Source organism: Adelges cooleyi, unplaced genomic scaffold (assembly GCF_023614345.1).
Source record: "Adelges cooleyi isolate 19-005CV unplaced genomic scaffold, UGA_ACOO_1.1 ACOO_flye_CR_arks_rails_tigmint_CR_PRNA_23, whole genome shotgun sequence".
Classification (NCBI taxonomy): Eukaryota; Metazoa; Arthropoda; class Insecta; order Hemiptera; family Adelgidae; genus Adelges; species Adelges cooleyi.
Window position 1 is genome coordinate 2,811,938 of NW_026095893.1, and position 16,695 is coordinate 2,828,632.

Below are 16,695 nucleotides of genomic sequence, written 5' to 3' on the forward strand. Positions count from 1 at the left end.
TCGAAGCTCAAAACATGTACCAGAAAGATATACATAATACCCAGACCAATACCAATACTCCCTATTTATTAAGGAGTTCGGTATAGGCAATTTTTGTAAAATCATAATTTAACTTAAACTATAATGTGTAATTAGTTTGGTAACTAAAATTGATGGATTGATGGATGTTTAATTTTTTTCTGATTATCATAGCATCCTTAACAGCGGTTTTAAATGTTTTATTTGTATTTTAGTATTAGGGGTTTTAGAGCAAGAACACCTATTATGAAATTGAAAGATTTATTTAATGACTTATCCTTTTTTTTTATAAGTTCATTAGGTATTTAGCTACTTGATATTAAATAAAGGTATATTTTAATTTTATAAAATCGTAATCATTTTTTTTTTTCATTCTAAGAAATATTTTTATTCTGGTCAGGTGCCACTGCTGCGAGCCGTCTTCTTCCTACATTATTGTCACTGTATCTTTGTCATCAGACTTGCTGATTATACATATTTTGTATAGATTGTAGATAAAGAAAATTGTTTAGTAAAAAACTTACTTACAAGTAACATACTTTAAACGGAGCACAGAAACAAATGTACTTTTACGCAGAACGGGCGGCAATGGCCAAGTTTCCCGGTAACGTACATCTCTAGATATATGTTTTAAGTTTTTGTACAATAATAGCTAGTTGACTGTGTTGTAGAAGTCGGAAACAAAGAATATTAGATTTTAGTAAGTTTTTTCTATACTCTCAAGTTTCATCATTAATAAATAGGTGGGGCGACGTCCTTCAGCCTTCTTAAAAAATGTAAGAAGAATAATTATTTATTAATAAGAAGAATTGAGTATGTACCTACATGGGAGAATCGATGTCCGGCGTAACCATTTTTGGATACGGGTGTGGCAAATACGACTGTAAGATTCTTTTGGATTTGGTGGCATTACAGATGGCGCTAGCCGACGATTATACCTGCTTGGCCAACACTGCCGTCATTCTGTGTTGTAGTTACTGGAGACTTACTTTGGCGGCACCGTAGCAGCACATGCTGCCGTCGCGTCGTCGTTTCTGCTCATTCGGTCCGTCACGGTCTCGAGGAGACCGGTATATGTGCATTCGACATTGTCAGTGAAGACTTCGGATCCGACGAAACCGGTTTGTCGGTGCACCGTACACGGTCACGTTATCTATTATTATTATTATAACATTATTACTTTTGATACTTGAGATTTCCGTTATGGCGTGATTTTACGACGTGCAATTATCATCGTGGGATGCTGGCAGGACAATGATGGGCTGCCGACGAAGGATTCGCCGCGGATTGCCGTGGGCACTTGCGTTCGTGTTTACCTCTGGGCTGCTGCTGTGGTCAAAAAACGACGGCGGAACCGGCATTGACCCAGCTCTACAGGACGATTGGAACTCGCTCAGGTAACGTCACATTTGAAAAATAAATACCGACGTATAATATTATAGTGAATATGATTTAATTACAAATTACGAATTGTATACGTCTTGTAATCCACGTCAACTTACAATGTAAAACATAACGATTGGAATAATCTTGTACAGCAATCAACTGTCAACAAAAATACTCAAAACTACAATATTTATAGTAGGCAGTACGCGGGGAGAGGATTCCTGAGATTATTACATCGGCAGAGTTGAAAAAAAAACCAATAAAAATAAATTCCTAATAAGATGATAGTAAGTCTTTTTAATATTATTTAAGCGTAAGAACGAAAAAAGGCTGTCTCACGTTACATAATATTTGTTTTTGACATTTTTATGTCTTTGCTTTGGCACATACACGGACAAATCGACACCGGTTATCATAACGAAAAATTTAAGGGAGGTTTTGTAAAAGCTCTTGCTTAAGCGGGTTTTATGTCTTGTGAACTGTATTTTTGAGAAGATTAATTATTACACAAACTGCTCTAACAAGACTCTCTAATACATCATCAAAAATGGAATCTAGGTACGCAAATGGACTATAATAATAATAGTAATTACTAAATAACAATAATATTGTTGTACAAATCAATGTTGACTTAAGAAATTAGTAATGGTGATGTTATGAGACATATACATTACACATGACATGAACGCTGGTTATTATGCCAAAACCAAGTTTTCACCTTGAATAAATCCGCCAAACGGCCATTTTCCGATGATGAAAAGTGTGCAAATCTATGTTGCCAATATAATATAATATTAAAATATAAACGGTGAATGAAGCTAGATATTATTAGTTATAAAAACTAAGAAGGTAAATTGTGAATAATTCAATAAATTAAACGTTAACTGAACAATTAACGGATGACGGTTAGATCTAATGATTATGTGTTTAATTGATTAAGAACTTTCGCGCGTACATATATGTATTTTATAATAGTTATTACCAATGCGTCACGAAGGTACACGGACATTCTATGGTGACAACATACCGTAGCTACCCGTTAATAACACAGTTTTTAGTCAAATTTTTTTTAATTACACATTAACTCTTGGGTAATAAAACAAATCAGATATTGAATAAAAATAAAATGTCCGAATAATTCTGCAACATTTTAGTCTTGACTTTTTTATTACCTATAGGTAACCAAGTATAACTAGTATAACCAAGTTCACTCTGATCTATGGCTTCCTGATTTTACAAGGAATCAACGTTTCATTAAACATAATTATTTACCTGTGAATCTGTGATTAGCCAGTAAGTAATAAGTGGTAAATACTACTTACATGCATATATCGAGCAGAAAGTATATTATAGTTAAGAAAAACTATAATGTAAGGTCGGCAATATCATCAATTATGCATTTTTTGAATTTCATGGTTATAAAACTGTTATGAAATTTAAAATATTGAGTATCGGATTAATATAGTATTATGATTTACGTATATTACTTAACTATAATATATATATATATATACACGGAAAAAACTATATAGTTGGGACAATCATAATTATGGTTAATATAAGATACAATAAATATTCTAGTTGAAATAACTAAATAAATAGTTGGATCAACTATATTTATATTAAATGTAACTATACATTTAGATCGGTCAACTAAATGTTTAATTGGGTCAACTATTTATTGAGTTATTCCAGCTAGAATATTTATTGTGTCTTATATTAACCATAAATATGGTTGTCCCAACTATATAGTTTTTTTTTGTGTATGGAATCGAATAAACTAATACGAGTAACTTCGATCCAACGATCCACCAAGATCGTGTTAAAGAATAACACGAAATGATTATCTCCAAATCGGAGGTACAGGAGAACGTTTCGATGCAGATAATTTATTGTTTGTTGTGTTAGCTCAGAATTGTGCTGGTGAGTACGGTAGTTTATACTAAGCTAGTTTCTTACTATTTCCAGAAAAGCATTAAAATGTTTGACAGTGATTTAATACTATAAAATTACTTTTAAAAAAACGACAACTGGTCAATTTTTTTTTATATCCATACTGCTGAAACTTTATAAGTATAGAACTTTTTGACATTTGATTTAAAGTGCCAAACGAGTATTATTTTTTATTGATATGTAGTCAATATTAATAATATTGATATCGATTATATTGTTGATAAAATATATCAGTGGCTCAAAAGATACATAAATACACACAACAAAAAACGTACTATTGTAAAATTTGTACCTTCTTAGTTTGGCACGAAAACTAACACAAATGGGACTCGTACTCATAAGATAGTTCTAGGAATATCATAAGCCCATTAAAAAAATTTGATGGCATTAAGCTAAAATTATTATTTTATTGCTGTTTAGTATATAAATTATAGATTAAGTTTATAAATTATAAGGAAGCGTGAAATAGATTAAAGTAATTAGTATCGGGTATGGTAATATTCACATTCGCGGTAATACAAAATAAAAAGAACTATAGACGGTTTTGAAATATCAGTGTCTAAAAATTATCGCTATCCTGAAAGAATATTATCTTTTTGAATTTATTAATCTATCAACACTACGTACCTTTTTCGTTTGTTTGAAGGAGTGTATGGAGTTCTAGTATATATATATCCATTTATGTGGTATTATAAAAGTTTGAATTACACACTTTTTGTATTAATTGTTGCCTGTTGGTAATATAATAAAACATCGAAGGGCAATAAACACCCTTAAAAGTGTTCTTCTTTAAAACCAAAACAAATAATTAAAATCCTATCACTCTCTGAGGTGTCGTCTTTAATCCCATATAGACCGTAGTCGGTTTTCATTACCAAATTGGCCGTCACTTATAAAATATTTAATGGCCTAAGGCTACCAGTAATACAAGTTATCTTAAAAACAAATAGATTAGATCGAAACGAATCTAATAATTAATTTGTATTGCTTATATTTTGTTCTATAATAAATGATCGACACCGTTGTGTTTAACCTTATACTTTTATTTTATAACTTGAGGTTGTTAGATTACACTGCACACACAAATATAACCAATTTTAGCTACAAGATCCAAAGTATAGTTATTATACAACATGTTTTTCTTGCTAAATCAGAATCTGGCCTTATGGTAGTTTGTTCAGTTTTTGGACCGAGACAGGAGTTTTCGTTGAGCCAATTCACATGTTGTTTGTATTGTGTCAGTTGCATACTTGCATCACAGTTCGTAATCAGTGTAGCGTGAGTATACAACACCTAAGTAAAAATTAGCATAATTTATTAGCACTTCGGTTTTTTAAAGTGCTGCGTGTCATAGGAGACAGTACAATACCATAATGATGCGAATGGTCGTCATTATTTTTATTTTCTCGGCATCGGAATTTTGGAGATAAGGAAAGCGGGAGACTCGGCTAACAACTTTTGATCCCTTAAAATACCAAACGATTTTGATAGTCACGTCGCGCCGCGTTGATTAGAGGAATCGATTTATCATCTGGTGGTACAACATAATACGAGTGTGTCGTGCGGATAGTTAGAAAAAAAAAATTACTACCCATCGTAAAAAAAGAAAAACTTTCTCGATTCCAAACAATGGTGATACGCGTGGTATCATCCAGTCTGTAGTGAATAATTGCATGTAGGTACTACACGACTAGGGAATAGTGCGCAGTGATCCGCGGTAAAATTCAATAGATCTCTGCGACCGGCCGTCTTGCGATTTGCTTCAAATCGACACGCAGCCGCGGCTATACGTTCAGCGTTCTATATATTATTCTGTAATAATATTCAAAAACGTTCATTGTTATTGCGCGTTATCATGTCGCCCGCAGACTAGCAACAATGACGTGGGACGGCCGGCGACCGGGTTTCAATTACAGGTCGTTCATCCGTCGGGGTCCTTGAGAAAAATCGGTTTTCACGACCGGTCTCACCGCCTCTGCTTCTGTCGTGGAAAACCAACGGCCCGTTGGCTACGACCCTCAATATTATACATATACTGCTCTGGCGATGTGCGAGTACGTGATGACTTTAGAATGCGTCTGCTGTGTAACGGATTACTACACATTATCACATTATTACTATGTATATTATACTGTTGACGTACAAGCATAGCACGCGTATGCATGTCACTTTAGCGCGTGAGTAGTTAAAAGCGAGTTACGTTTAGACGCGGCAGATGAAATAGAACCTCCCCCCTTCACCGCATCGAAGATATTATTATTATTATTATTATGGTGATTGGTGTGTCCATCGTTCATTCGCCGATATTTTTACCTATTATTATTATTATTATTACTATTTTACGCTTCAAACGCCTATACCTACTTTTTTGTTTATAATATTATAAAAAAAAAAGCGTCTTGCACGACTAGCTCGTCAGTCGTACGCATTAATGGATATTAATATGTTCCGGAAGGAGATGTCACGTATTTATTTCCCTTAGACGACCATGTGTCGTGAAATGGTTAACGCGATTTGTGCTGGTATTTTTCAATTCTAGTGCGAATTGCCGTAAATTTCGCCGCCCCAAACGAGGAACGAGTAACGACCAACACGACTTTGACATAACTTTCAGCGCACCAATTTAAACTTGCTTTTTTTTTTATCATCATTTTAATGACTTTTTGTTAGAGACAAATACATTATTTGGAAAAACAGAAAAATGTAAAAAACTCTTATTATAATATTGAATTATGGTGTTTTTCCTAGATTTTGAAGGGTTTATTCTCCTTTTCAAGTACCTTTGGTGTATTTTTTTTTATTATAATATACTGCAAATCTAAAAACACACACACAAAATATAAAAACACTTAAACCATTACCTTCTCAGTGTTCTAACGTATCGAAACTGTAAACAAAATCAGCTCATATTAATATACTGATATTAATATATGTTTTGTTTGTATATTTTCAGTACCTATTGGCATACTCGTATTTCCGTTAACTAAATTATCGATATTCTACCAACTTGTTATGTGTAGTGGTAGAGTAGCGAAAAGGTCGCGACTGTGACAATATTAATTATGGCTAGACGCACACCAATAGTAGTTTTTACGGCTCTTCACTTGCAGCGAAAAATTATTTTACTACACGTGTATTCTTATGTGAATGCGCACACTTATGCAGTGTGGTGGTATTGCTGTCGTGGTATTGTGGCAGTCGCGGTGGCGCGAAAGTTGTACGCCACACGAACCGGACGTTGGTGGTGTTTTCGTTGCGCACCGCATGTGGTGTGGTAAATAAAAACTAGATTTTTGAAATATGAATATTATATTTTTTTAATTATGAATGCATATTTTATGAGGTTTTTTAAAAATTGTCCATAAAAAAAAAAATTAATTAATGAAGGTAGCATAATGCATATTTATTATTTTTTTGAATCGTAGTCAATAACTAGCCAATTATAAGTCAAAAAGTGGGCTAAACACAAATTAGGACATAAGAAAAAAACATACCCCCAACCTTCTCTTCTGAGCAATATGCGATCCACTGACTACTTCTAACTTAAGTGGGTACCCAACAGAAGTTTAAAGATGTTCCTTGAAAAACTGTAGGTAACAATGATTCAAAAATGATAATAATTTGCTTATTACTCCTAATAAGTAATTAAGAATTACGGTAAAACAGGCAGAGGCGTGTCTAGGGGAGTGCTTGGGGTCAATTGACCCACAGTTAATTTTTCATTTTAGAACTGACCCCACTTATGCTTTTAGTAGTCCAGTCCCTAATGAAAAACTTAATGTAACTTATAATTCACTATTTAGCACCTTTATAGTCCAGTATTACAGTACCTATAGTCGTTTTCACTCGTGTTTTTCGTGAAATATAATAGAAATTTCCTTTTTTAATACTATACTAATTAATTTTAAACGGGTCATATTTTAATGACTTAATTAGTAATAAGATGCGATTATAAACCTGATAATATTATAATCAACAATAGTAATTAGGTTCTTACATTATTGGTATATATAAATATATAATATTCACATCTCATTAAACGGCATAAATGTAATAATCAGGGATATTCTAAAAACATACTTCTTGACTAATTAGTTTAAACATATAAACTTATAATAGTGTTATTATACACTATACACTTATTCCGAGAATAACGGTGCTAAAATACAGCAATACAGTTAGTTAAAAATATTATGTTCCTGGAAATTTACAACATAATATAATAATAATTACTTTAAAAATTCTGCCATTTCTTGTGTAATTATAATAAAATATTATGAAAACGACAACAGTTACGACTTTATTAAGCAACAACGTGAAACACCCTAAATTATTTAATGATACGAGTAAAATCTTTTTGGAAAAATTAACCTTTTAAAAAGACTACTGGTTTTTACTTCAATGTGGAGCTGAGAATGTATTGTTTTTAAAATGATGCGTTTAATTTTTGTGTCCGGAGCAACGAAATCTTCCAAACCGCTGAACCGTATCTTCCAAGTCTATTTCTAGGTTGTTATATGAGAGGTAATCAATGTAGTCAAAATGTATCCGAAAAATATTTTTTTATGCTGTTGTTTTACCTATTTGTAACAAGGACAACGAATTATCAGATAGACAATCAGCTCTAGTCTTGTCCACACTAGTATTAAATATATAATTTTAAACACATTTTTGCCTTTATCATTGCTTTGATTGATAATTAATATAATAGCTGTCTACAAATTCGCATAGAAACATTTATTTCAGTTGTAGTAACTTGTGCACAAGTGTCGAAATCCTATGTTAAATCCTATTTAAACTTCAGCTCTTGTGAAGCACGGGTTAAACTTAATATTTTTCAAATTTTTTTTTAATCTTATTTTTATTGTCTTACCACAGAATAAATGAAATAGATATAAATATAACAAAAGAACAACCACTGAGAAAATGGCCGAAGGTCCATAGAAAATGCGTCTTATATTTCCCATGTTATATTATCAATGTTTCAATTTTGATTTCATTCATTCTGTGGTCTTACGTCCATCGTCTTATAATAAAACGGTATTCGTGGAATTAACAGAAGTAAATACTAATACATGATTGATGTATAAACTTGTCTTGGTCGTCGCAACAACCTGCTAGCCGTATGACAAACGAGTTCTTTGGCTTCGGTGCCATTTTCGAAATGCCGTATAGTCGGGCTGAGTAGTAAACATTATGAAGAGAATGCAACCACATCCACTACACAGGGTGGTCCATTTAATGCAAGCTCATTTTGCTGTGAAAAAAACTTGTAGTTTTTTTTTGGGATGCATTTAAGCTAATATTATTTTCGGTATTAAACAATTTTCAAATTGATGTATTTTTTTGTAAATTCTAATAATGGGAGCATTACAAATTTTAGTGTTTTGTAAACCCTTAAAACTTAAATGGTATTACTTTAAACAGTATAAAGCGCTCTGCAACGGGCTATCTATATTATTTATAACCAATATTATTATTATTACTCAACCGCATTCCACCTCTCGTCCTACATTTTAAACTTTTCATAATAACTGTAGAAGTAATTACTCAAAACTGGTTATCAACCAATCAACATTTATAGCAAATTATTCGTAATTAAAAAAAATAATTAAATTTGTATGTCACTATTTAAGTTTTAAAAGCCGAAAAGGCTCTGAAAAATGCATATATTATTATCTTTATTTAAGTAAAACTACAAAAATTGTAATTGTTTTAAGAGATGTCGAGTGTTTGTATGGATATATATATATATATAAGTAATATTTTAGCTACCTAGTACTTAGGTACGTATACCGATTTCCTGTTACCGCGACCTCGGTTGTCGCGCGTGACTGCTGTTGCGGTTGGCAAAAAAGGGATAATTTCCTTTTAAATGGTTCGAACGATAAAGAAAAAAGAAGGAGGAAAACGAGCAGGATGATGAGGAGGCGGTGGTGGTGGCGGGTGCAGTTCGATCGGGAACAATATAACGATATTATATTATGATGGGAAACCGCAACACTATTGTTCTTTACTGTATTATTATACATTTCGCGTCGAAATAACGACCGTTTTCCACAGGAAACCATTTTCGTTTATATATTAAACACCGCAATTTCCCGTTTTGAGATTTTACGCGCCGCGTATTTCACGTGAACGCAAATCTGAGTGAAAAAAAAAAAGAAATAGCCAAGTATAAAAAGACGAGCTACGATCATGATATTGTTATCGTCATTCGCGGACGTTCAACGCATAATTCGGAATAACTGACCGCTTACTGAAATATAGTCGTTTGATCTATGTACATATCATCTCTTCTTCTCTACTAAAGGCCTTGCCTTGTCGTTGCAAATCTAACTCTTCATTCGTCTCTGTCATTCTTACGTTTCACCTTCATTGCTTGATGTTTGGGAAAATTACCGCAGTGGTTTGCCGCTGCCTTCTGCCTCTTATTACTAAGGGACGCTATTCAAGTATCGAAGATAAATCTATACTTGATACTATAACAATGCTGCTGCCCATTGCTAGGTCCATTTTGGTCGCTTTTTACGACGAGCATGGACTGCAGTGAGTGTATTCTGGCCCCCACTCACAGGGGAAATCTGTGTACATATTAAAAAAAAAAACAAAAAAACACTTATTTATTTCTTGATGATAGTTCATCGTGCGAAATGTACGTTGGTTAGGCACACGGGTTAGACAAAGCACGTCAACCTAATGCAGTTTCGCCATCGGACTAGTTTCCCGACCGACCGTTTTGGTAGGAGCTCATCGCCCGCGACGTGTGGTCATTTGTTTCAACGAGTACCGTAGCTGTTATCACACACCAGAACGGATGACCTCGCATAATACAATTTATTATGCGATGATTATTTTATAATCATTGCACCATCTTTACTACATTATGTACAGTGTCCGCTACTTACACCATAACGTGTGTTATTTTGTCCTAATACCAACGTGTACATCTGTTTAACATCATGTTAATACTTAATAACATTAGCGGCGATGATTTACTATAAACATGTACAACCACTGCGAAAAACTGAGTTCAAAACAATAATAAAAATATGTTATTCGTACATTGGTAGTTATTAATAATAATATCAATTAATATCAGCTTCGTCGTGAGGATGGATAAAACAAGTTAATCAGTTAATTCATGACCGTTCGTACCAAAAAAAAGAAATTGATTTGTTCAGTATACCTATTCTTTTAGTAATGGAAACGATACGTTCGTTTTAGACGTATTTTCAAGAAGATTCGATCTGACCCAGATTCGAGAGTAAAAAAAATTAGGTCAGTCGATATTTTTTAATTTTGTCAGTTTTAATTTGTCAACTTCTTACCAGTTATTTCACGATTTACCATATTTTTAATTTATACAATAATATGTTATATGAAATATATATTATTTAACGTTTAGGATATCTGGATAACAAAAAACCTACCTTTCATTTATTATGAACGACTAATGTAAAAATGTATTGAATCTTAAGATTATTTTTAACTGCCACTCACATTTAATATTAGGATGCAGTTTTTAAATAACATTTTTATCGTGGGAACTTGGGTATATAGTATTAATACGAATAGTAGTATTAGTTGTATTTGATAGTTGTATAATGCAGTACATCAATATCTATAATAATTTTATTGTTATAGATTAAAAAGAGATCAACAGGAGTATATTGATCGCAGAGGACTTCATGTTGTCGTGGGATATTATCTGGGAGACGCTAATAATGTTGGTTCTAGTGCGAATCTCACTGAAGGTAAGTAATTTATTTTAATATTAATATTTATATCAATATAGTATACAATCTCAATAATAAACATCAGTGGGGAGTGGACAACACTTCTTGTCTGTTCTAATTATAGCATACCTACAAGTAGATGCTTTATATTCTAAATAAAAATATTTATATTCTTATGAAACATTTTTCTAATCCAGTTTTATATTTCCCTAAAATTATTTTTATTTTTTTTTTAAAATTGCAAAAAGTTTTTGACGAATGAGACTCGAACCCGTAATTCATACGTGTGGCAATCAAAGTTCTAAACCTTAAAGTAATTGCTAATTTGGCTATTTAAAAAAAAAATACAGATCCAATGAGGGGGAACTGTTGATCACATGACTTCCCCTCATTAGCCATCGTTTATTTACATATGTACATATATATAAATACTATTTTTGTAAAAAAAATCCCCTTTACCCCTGTGGGTGGTGGGAAAAAGGGTAGTAGTCCATTTATGAACATTTTCAATATATGCCATTAATTTTTTTTATTTATGTCAATAGATTGTTTAAATAAATACATTTGTATTAGAATATTTTTTTTGTTCTTATGTAAGAGGGAGAGGAATTCGCGAACTTTGACTACTACCCTATTTACCCTGTGTTCTTCATTTACATGTCCGGTTTTATACAATTATTTACAATTATTACATTAATATGTCACTTTTCCTCTAAGGAGTCGCTCCCGTTCTCTTCAGTCTTTTGCTTTCGTATCCATGATCATGCCCACTATGCTGACGAATGCTGTCCGCGCTTTGTCAGACGCCTCCATTAGGTGGTCCCCATGACTACCCTCTGGAAGCACTTCCACGTTAGGACCGCACAATAGATCTTCCGAATCTTCCGAATTTGGTGGTCTTCTCAAGAGTTGATAAAGTTCTGTCATATAATGGGCCCAATGCTCGCAGTTGAACACTGTATGCTCCACAGTATCCATCGGGCTATGGCAATAAACACATTGTGAACTCCGAGCTATTCCCCTCCTCTACAAGTACTCTTGGAAGCACCTATGACCTGTCAACACTTGTGTTAGGTGAAACGTGACCAATGGGTTCGGTCTCCCTATCCATCGGACCAGCCCTTAGCAAGATTCGTCTAGTCCAGCTACCTTTAGGTCAAGCGCTCCACCTTTCCTGGCACTCACTAGCTGTTAGAAAGTCGGGTGGTAACTTCTACCTTTCGAAACTTAACCCTCTCTTGTGTTAATAAGTCCGCTGGTGGCATGCAGGCCAACATCGGGGCCGCATCGTCAGACACGGTGCGGTAGGCTCTGATTAGCCGTAGGGCTACTCGACGTTGGACTAACTTATCCTATTTGTTACCGTCTTGAATGCAAGTTTCGCCCATGTTGGTGATGCGTGGGACATTTTCGAATGCAATACCTATCGATTTTTAATTGTGGGTTCTAGTATGCCCATCTCCTCGTGAGCGTTACCGCTTCCGATTTTTGCGATGCCATTTGCAATGATCCATGTTTCTGTTACACCTTATTAGAGTTCTGGCTATTTGATTGTGAAATGGACCATGCCGTGACAATATTTTTTGCTTTTCGATTGTAAATGTAAATCCCCAAAGATAAAACAGCAACAGCATTGTAATAGCGTTCTTTATTGTACTTTTTTTTGTTGAATATTTTCCCGTGTTTTTTTTAATTTTAACTGGTTTTTTGTACGTGATCGAATTGAATGTGTTTTTTTCAGAATTGCTCAATCGAAACATGTTTGACCCAAAACCAAGGGAAGGCCAAGACGGAGTCCCAGTTGTCATACCACCACATTTGTCTTTGCAAATGCAAAAACTCTATAGAATCAATAGATTCAACCTAATGGCAAGTGACCGAATACCGCTCAACAGGTCGCTTCCGGATGTCCGGAAAAAAATGTAATTGTTTTGCCAAATGTCATTTAAAAGAACATATCTGTTGTACTCACACTGATGATTTGCTCAAATAGGTGTAGACTGAAAAAAATTATCATAGATGGCTTGCCGTCTAGTTCAATAGTAATTGTCTTCCACAACGAAGCTTGGTCTACGTTGTTGAGAACTGTTCATAGCGTTATTAACCGTTCTCCAAAGGCGCTTCTTAAAGAAATAATTCTAGTCGACGATGCCAGCACTCGAAGTATGTTCTAACGTGTAATTATTATTTATTTATTATTATACATATTATTGATAATATATGCCGTGGTCTAATCTTTATAACTCGTAGTAGTGAAGTATGCGATAAAAAAAAAAGTAAATTAATATTGGTATTGTGTATGCTACTATAAGTCAATTTTAAATCTGTAATATATAAAATAGTAGCCTAGATCTATTAAACTTATTTGGAATATATTAACATGGAAATGTAATTATATAAAAATGAATCATATATAATTATTATAGGTTTGCAAGAATAATTAAAACTAAATAGGTATGTTGCTTTTTTAATGATGCTGTTATTTTATGTTTTTGCTTATCATTATAATAACTGCGCTACTTTGAATTTGTTTATTACAACATCTTGCTTGTAAATTTACCGATGCTCTTACAACACTTATATTGAAATACTAAAAATATTATGTAATAAATATTTCAGCTTTTTTGGGTGAAGAATTAAATGAATACGTTGCCAAATTACCTATTCCTGTACATATTTTACGTTCGGAAAATAGAATCGGATTGATCAAAGCCCGTTTGATGGGTGCTCGAAAAGCAAGCGGCGAAGTATTAGTGTTCCTCGATGCCCACTGCGAATGCACCATAGGTATGTTGACACTTCAAAATTGTTGTATAAAATACCATTAAAGAATGAAAGAATTTAAAAAAAATTGAAAGATGCCCACAAAATTCTTACAAATTTATAACTGTAAATAAAAGGGTCGCTGTCTTCAGGGCGCTGGGTTGTGTGCTGGTTACTTGTTGTTCGCTCCCCTTCCTGACCCTTCTCAATGTTTGCCGCAATCAAAAGAAGATGATCTTTTTCTGACATAAACGTTGAGTGAACTGTTTATAAGGGTAGGGATAGAGAGGGGGGAGAACATTAGGAAGGAGAAACCGGTGGCAGCGGTAGAACGAGCAGTGGTGAATGACAAACAAAAAGGCGGTGGTAAGAAAATTACAGTAGGGATAGAACACGCATTGGCATTGGTAATATATAAACTACGACTACAGAGGCAACGCTTCACTCTTCAGTCTACGCTCACTACAGGCAGCAGCGGAGCGGGCAACGCGTAACTAGCAGACAATACATACTTGTAGATTAAAGATGAAGGCTTCCGAAACGTTGTCAAAGCCTATAGTAAACATAGATAACTGTAACCGTAACCATCTAAATATTTCAAACAAACCCTACACAAATTTCAACTAATTTTTATATTTCTACAAACATATTTTTCTGTTTATTAAGTGTTACATAATTTACAAAAAAAAATGTTAAACATGATTTTTTTTTAGACATAATGAGAAGCGAATATAAATTAATGGTTTTTAGTAGTTAAGTTGTAAATATAATTATCTGACAAATAAAAATATTAATATATATCAGGATGGTTGGAAAGTCTTATCAGTCGAGTGGCAGAGGACCGAAAACGAGTTGTATGTCCTGTCATTGACATAATAAGTGATGAGACGTTCGCTTACGTTCGGAGCTTTGAATTGCATTGGGGTGCATTCAACTGGGATTTGCATTTCCGCTGGTATACGCGCTCCACTCCTGATATCATTAGAAGACAAAAGGACATAACTCAGGCGTTTAAGACCCCTGCGATGGCTGGTGGTTTATTCGCAATGGACAAATCGTATTTCTTTGAGTTGGGAGGTTACGATGAAAAAATGGAAATCTGGGGTGGAGAAAATCTCGAATTGTCATTTAGGGTACGTTTTTTGGAGTGTCTAAATGTTTTGTTTGAATGATTACTATTGTTATTTTTTTGTGCAGGTTTGGCAATGTGGTGGTAGCATTGAGATAGCTCCGTGTTCTCACGTTGGACATATATTCCGTAAATCGTCTCCGTATACGTTTCCTGGCGGTGTGTCTCGAATACTTTATACCAACTTGGCACGAGTGGCCTTGGTGTGGATGGACGAATGGCAAGAGTTCTACTTTAAATTCAATCCTGGTATGCATAAATCTCAATTTACCTGGACATATTAATTGATTTAATTTCTTGCCGATTGTTGTAGAAGCCATAAAAGTCCGCGATGAGCAACAGATCAGAACTAGATTGGAACTTAGAGATCGGTTGCAATGCAAAGGGTTTAGATGGTATTTGGACAACGTATGGCCAGAACATTTTATGCCTACTGACCAACGGTTTTTCGGGAAGGTAATGACAATACTCATAATGAGTCTTGTGCACGAAACAACTCTAGGCTGAACGTCTGGTTCCTTATAACAATTCGTACACTTGCAATGGAGTATTACATATTTCTAAATGTAAATCACTGTCTTCAATTAGGAATACCTTATTTTTAAAAAAAATGCCTATAATGAGTTTTAAAAAAAGAATAACAACTATACTATACTGTAGCTTACTATAACGAACTTCAGTTCTGTTATATAATATTTAATAATATAAAATTAAGCATAAGTCATAACAATATGTTTTTGTTTTAGATAAAAAACACGTTGTCCAACCAATGCCTTGAAAAGCCCACAGGACGTGGCTCATTAAACCAGCCTATGGGTCCAGTATTGATTAGTACATGCGATGTCGAAGGACGGGCTGCTTTAACGCGTATGTTCGTCATGGCACCAACGGAAGGCCTCTCTTCCAAGGTATGGTCTGGAGCATTGATGACTGATGAATCTGTATGCTTGGATACACCAGACCTAGAAACGGCTGATGTGACGCTGAAAGTTAGGATTGTTGCTTGTACTGGACAAAAACGTCAAAATTGGAGATACGACACAGAGGTATGAAATAGGCACAAATGCTCATTCAAGTCTTTATAGAGTTTAATTAAAAATGTTTGATTATAGACAATGAGCTTAATACATTTAGAGACCAACTTGTGCTTGGATATGCCTACCAGTGAATCAAGCATTGTGCTAAAAGATTGTGTTGACCATGCTAGTCAAAAGTGGATTTTCGAACCAGTCCATTGGAAATAACGTTAGGGTTTTCGAAACAATATGTAAATGAATTCTACTTAGCGAACCAAATTGTGAAATATATGTGATGTATTAAAAGTTCCTGTAAAAATAGCTTTAATCTAAAATCTATTTTTTTTTTTTGTTATTTTTTTATTTTTTTACGTTTTCATTTTTACATTTCTATTTTATTTTTACGGAATACATGTTATTATTTTTTAAAGACATACGAATTGATAGTTTTATATCAATACATTTTCAAATAGTATAAGCTATAAATTAAATTTATTAATTTAAATAAAATCATCAACGATTGTGTTGTATATTGATAAAAAATAAATTATAATTAAAGATTATATGATAAATGTAATGAACAATTCAATTTTTTTCGAAATATAAGTTATAATTTGTAATTTAAAAACAATATTCGGTGTATTTTATATTGTATACTTTACGTATATCGGTATATAAGTTATAAACTAAT

At 33.6% G+C, this 16,695-nt stretch overlaps 1 protein-coding gene across 2 annotated transcripts; it reads left to right on the top strand.

Annotated features, from left to right (window-relative positions):
* The first annotated feature begins 990 nt into the window (after positions 1-990).
* On the top strand, positions 991-16,492 carry LOC126836124 (polypeptide N-acetylgalactosaminyltransferase 3-like). 2 transcript variants are annotated; one of them, XM_050569220.1, is made up of 10 exons: positions 991-1,415; positions 11,005-11,114; positions 12,838-13,018; positions 13,090-13,259; positions 13,716-13,883; positions 14,664-14,992; positions 15,057-15,237; positions 15,302-15,444; positions 15,735-16,034; positions 16,101-16,492. In XM_050569220.1, the coding sequence occupies exons 1-10, from the start codon at positions 1,273-1,275 to the stop codon at positions 16,230-16,232; spliced, it is 1,857 nt and encodes a 618-aa protein (XP_050425177.1). In that variant the 5' UTR covers positions 991-1,272; the 3' UTR covers positions 16,233-16,492. The 2 variants fall into 2 exon arrangements, with proteins under 2 accessions (XP_050425177.1, XP_050425178.1); XM_050569221.1 differs by lacking the exon at positions 991-1,415 and adding an exon at positions 1,559-1,691.
* Positions 16,493-16,695: the final 203 nt, after the last annotated feature.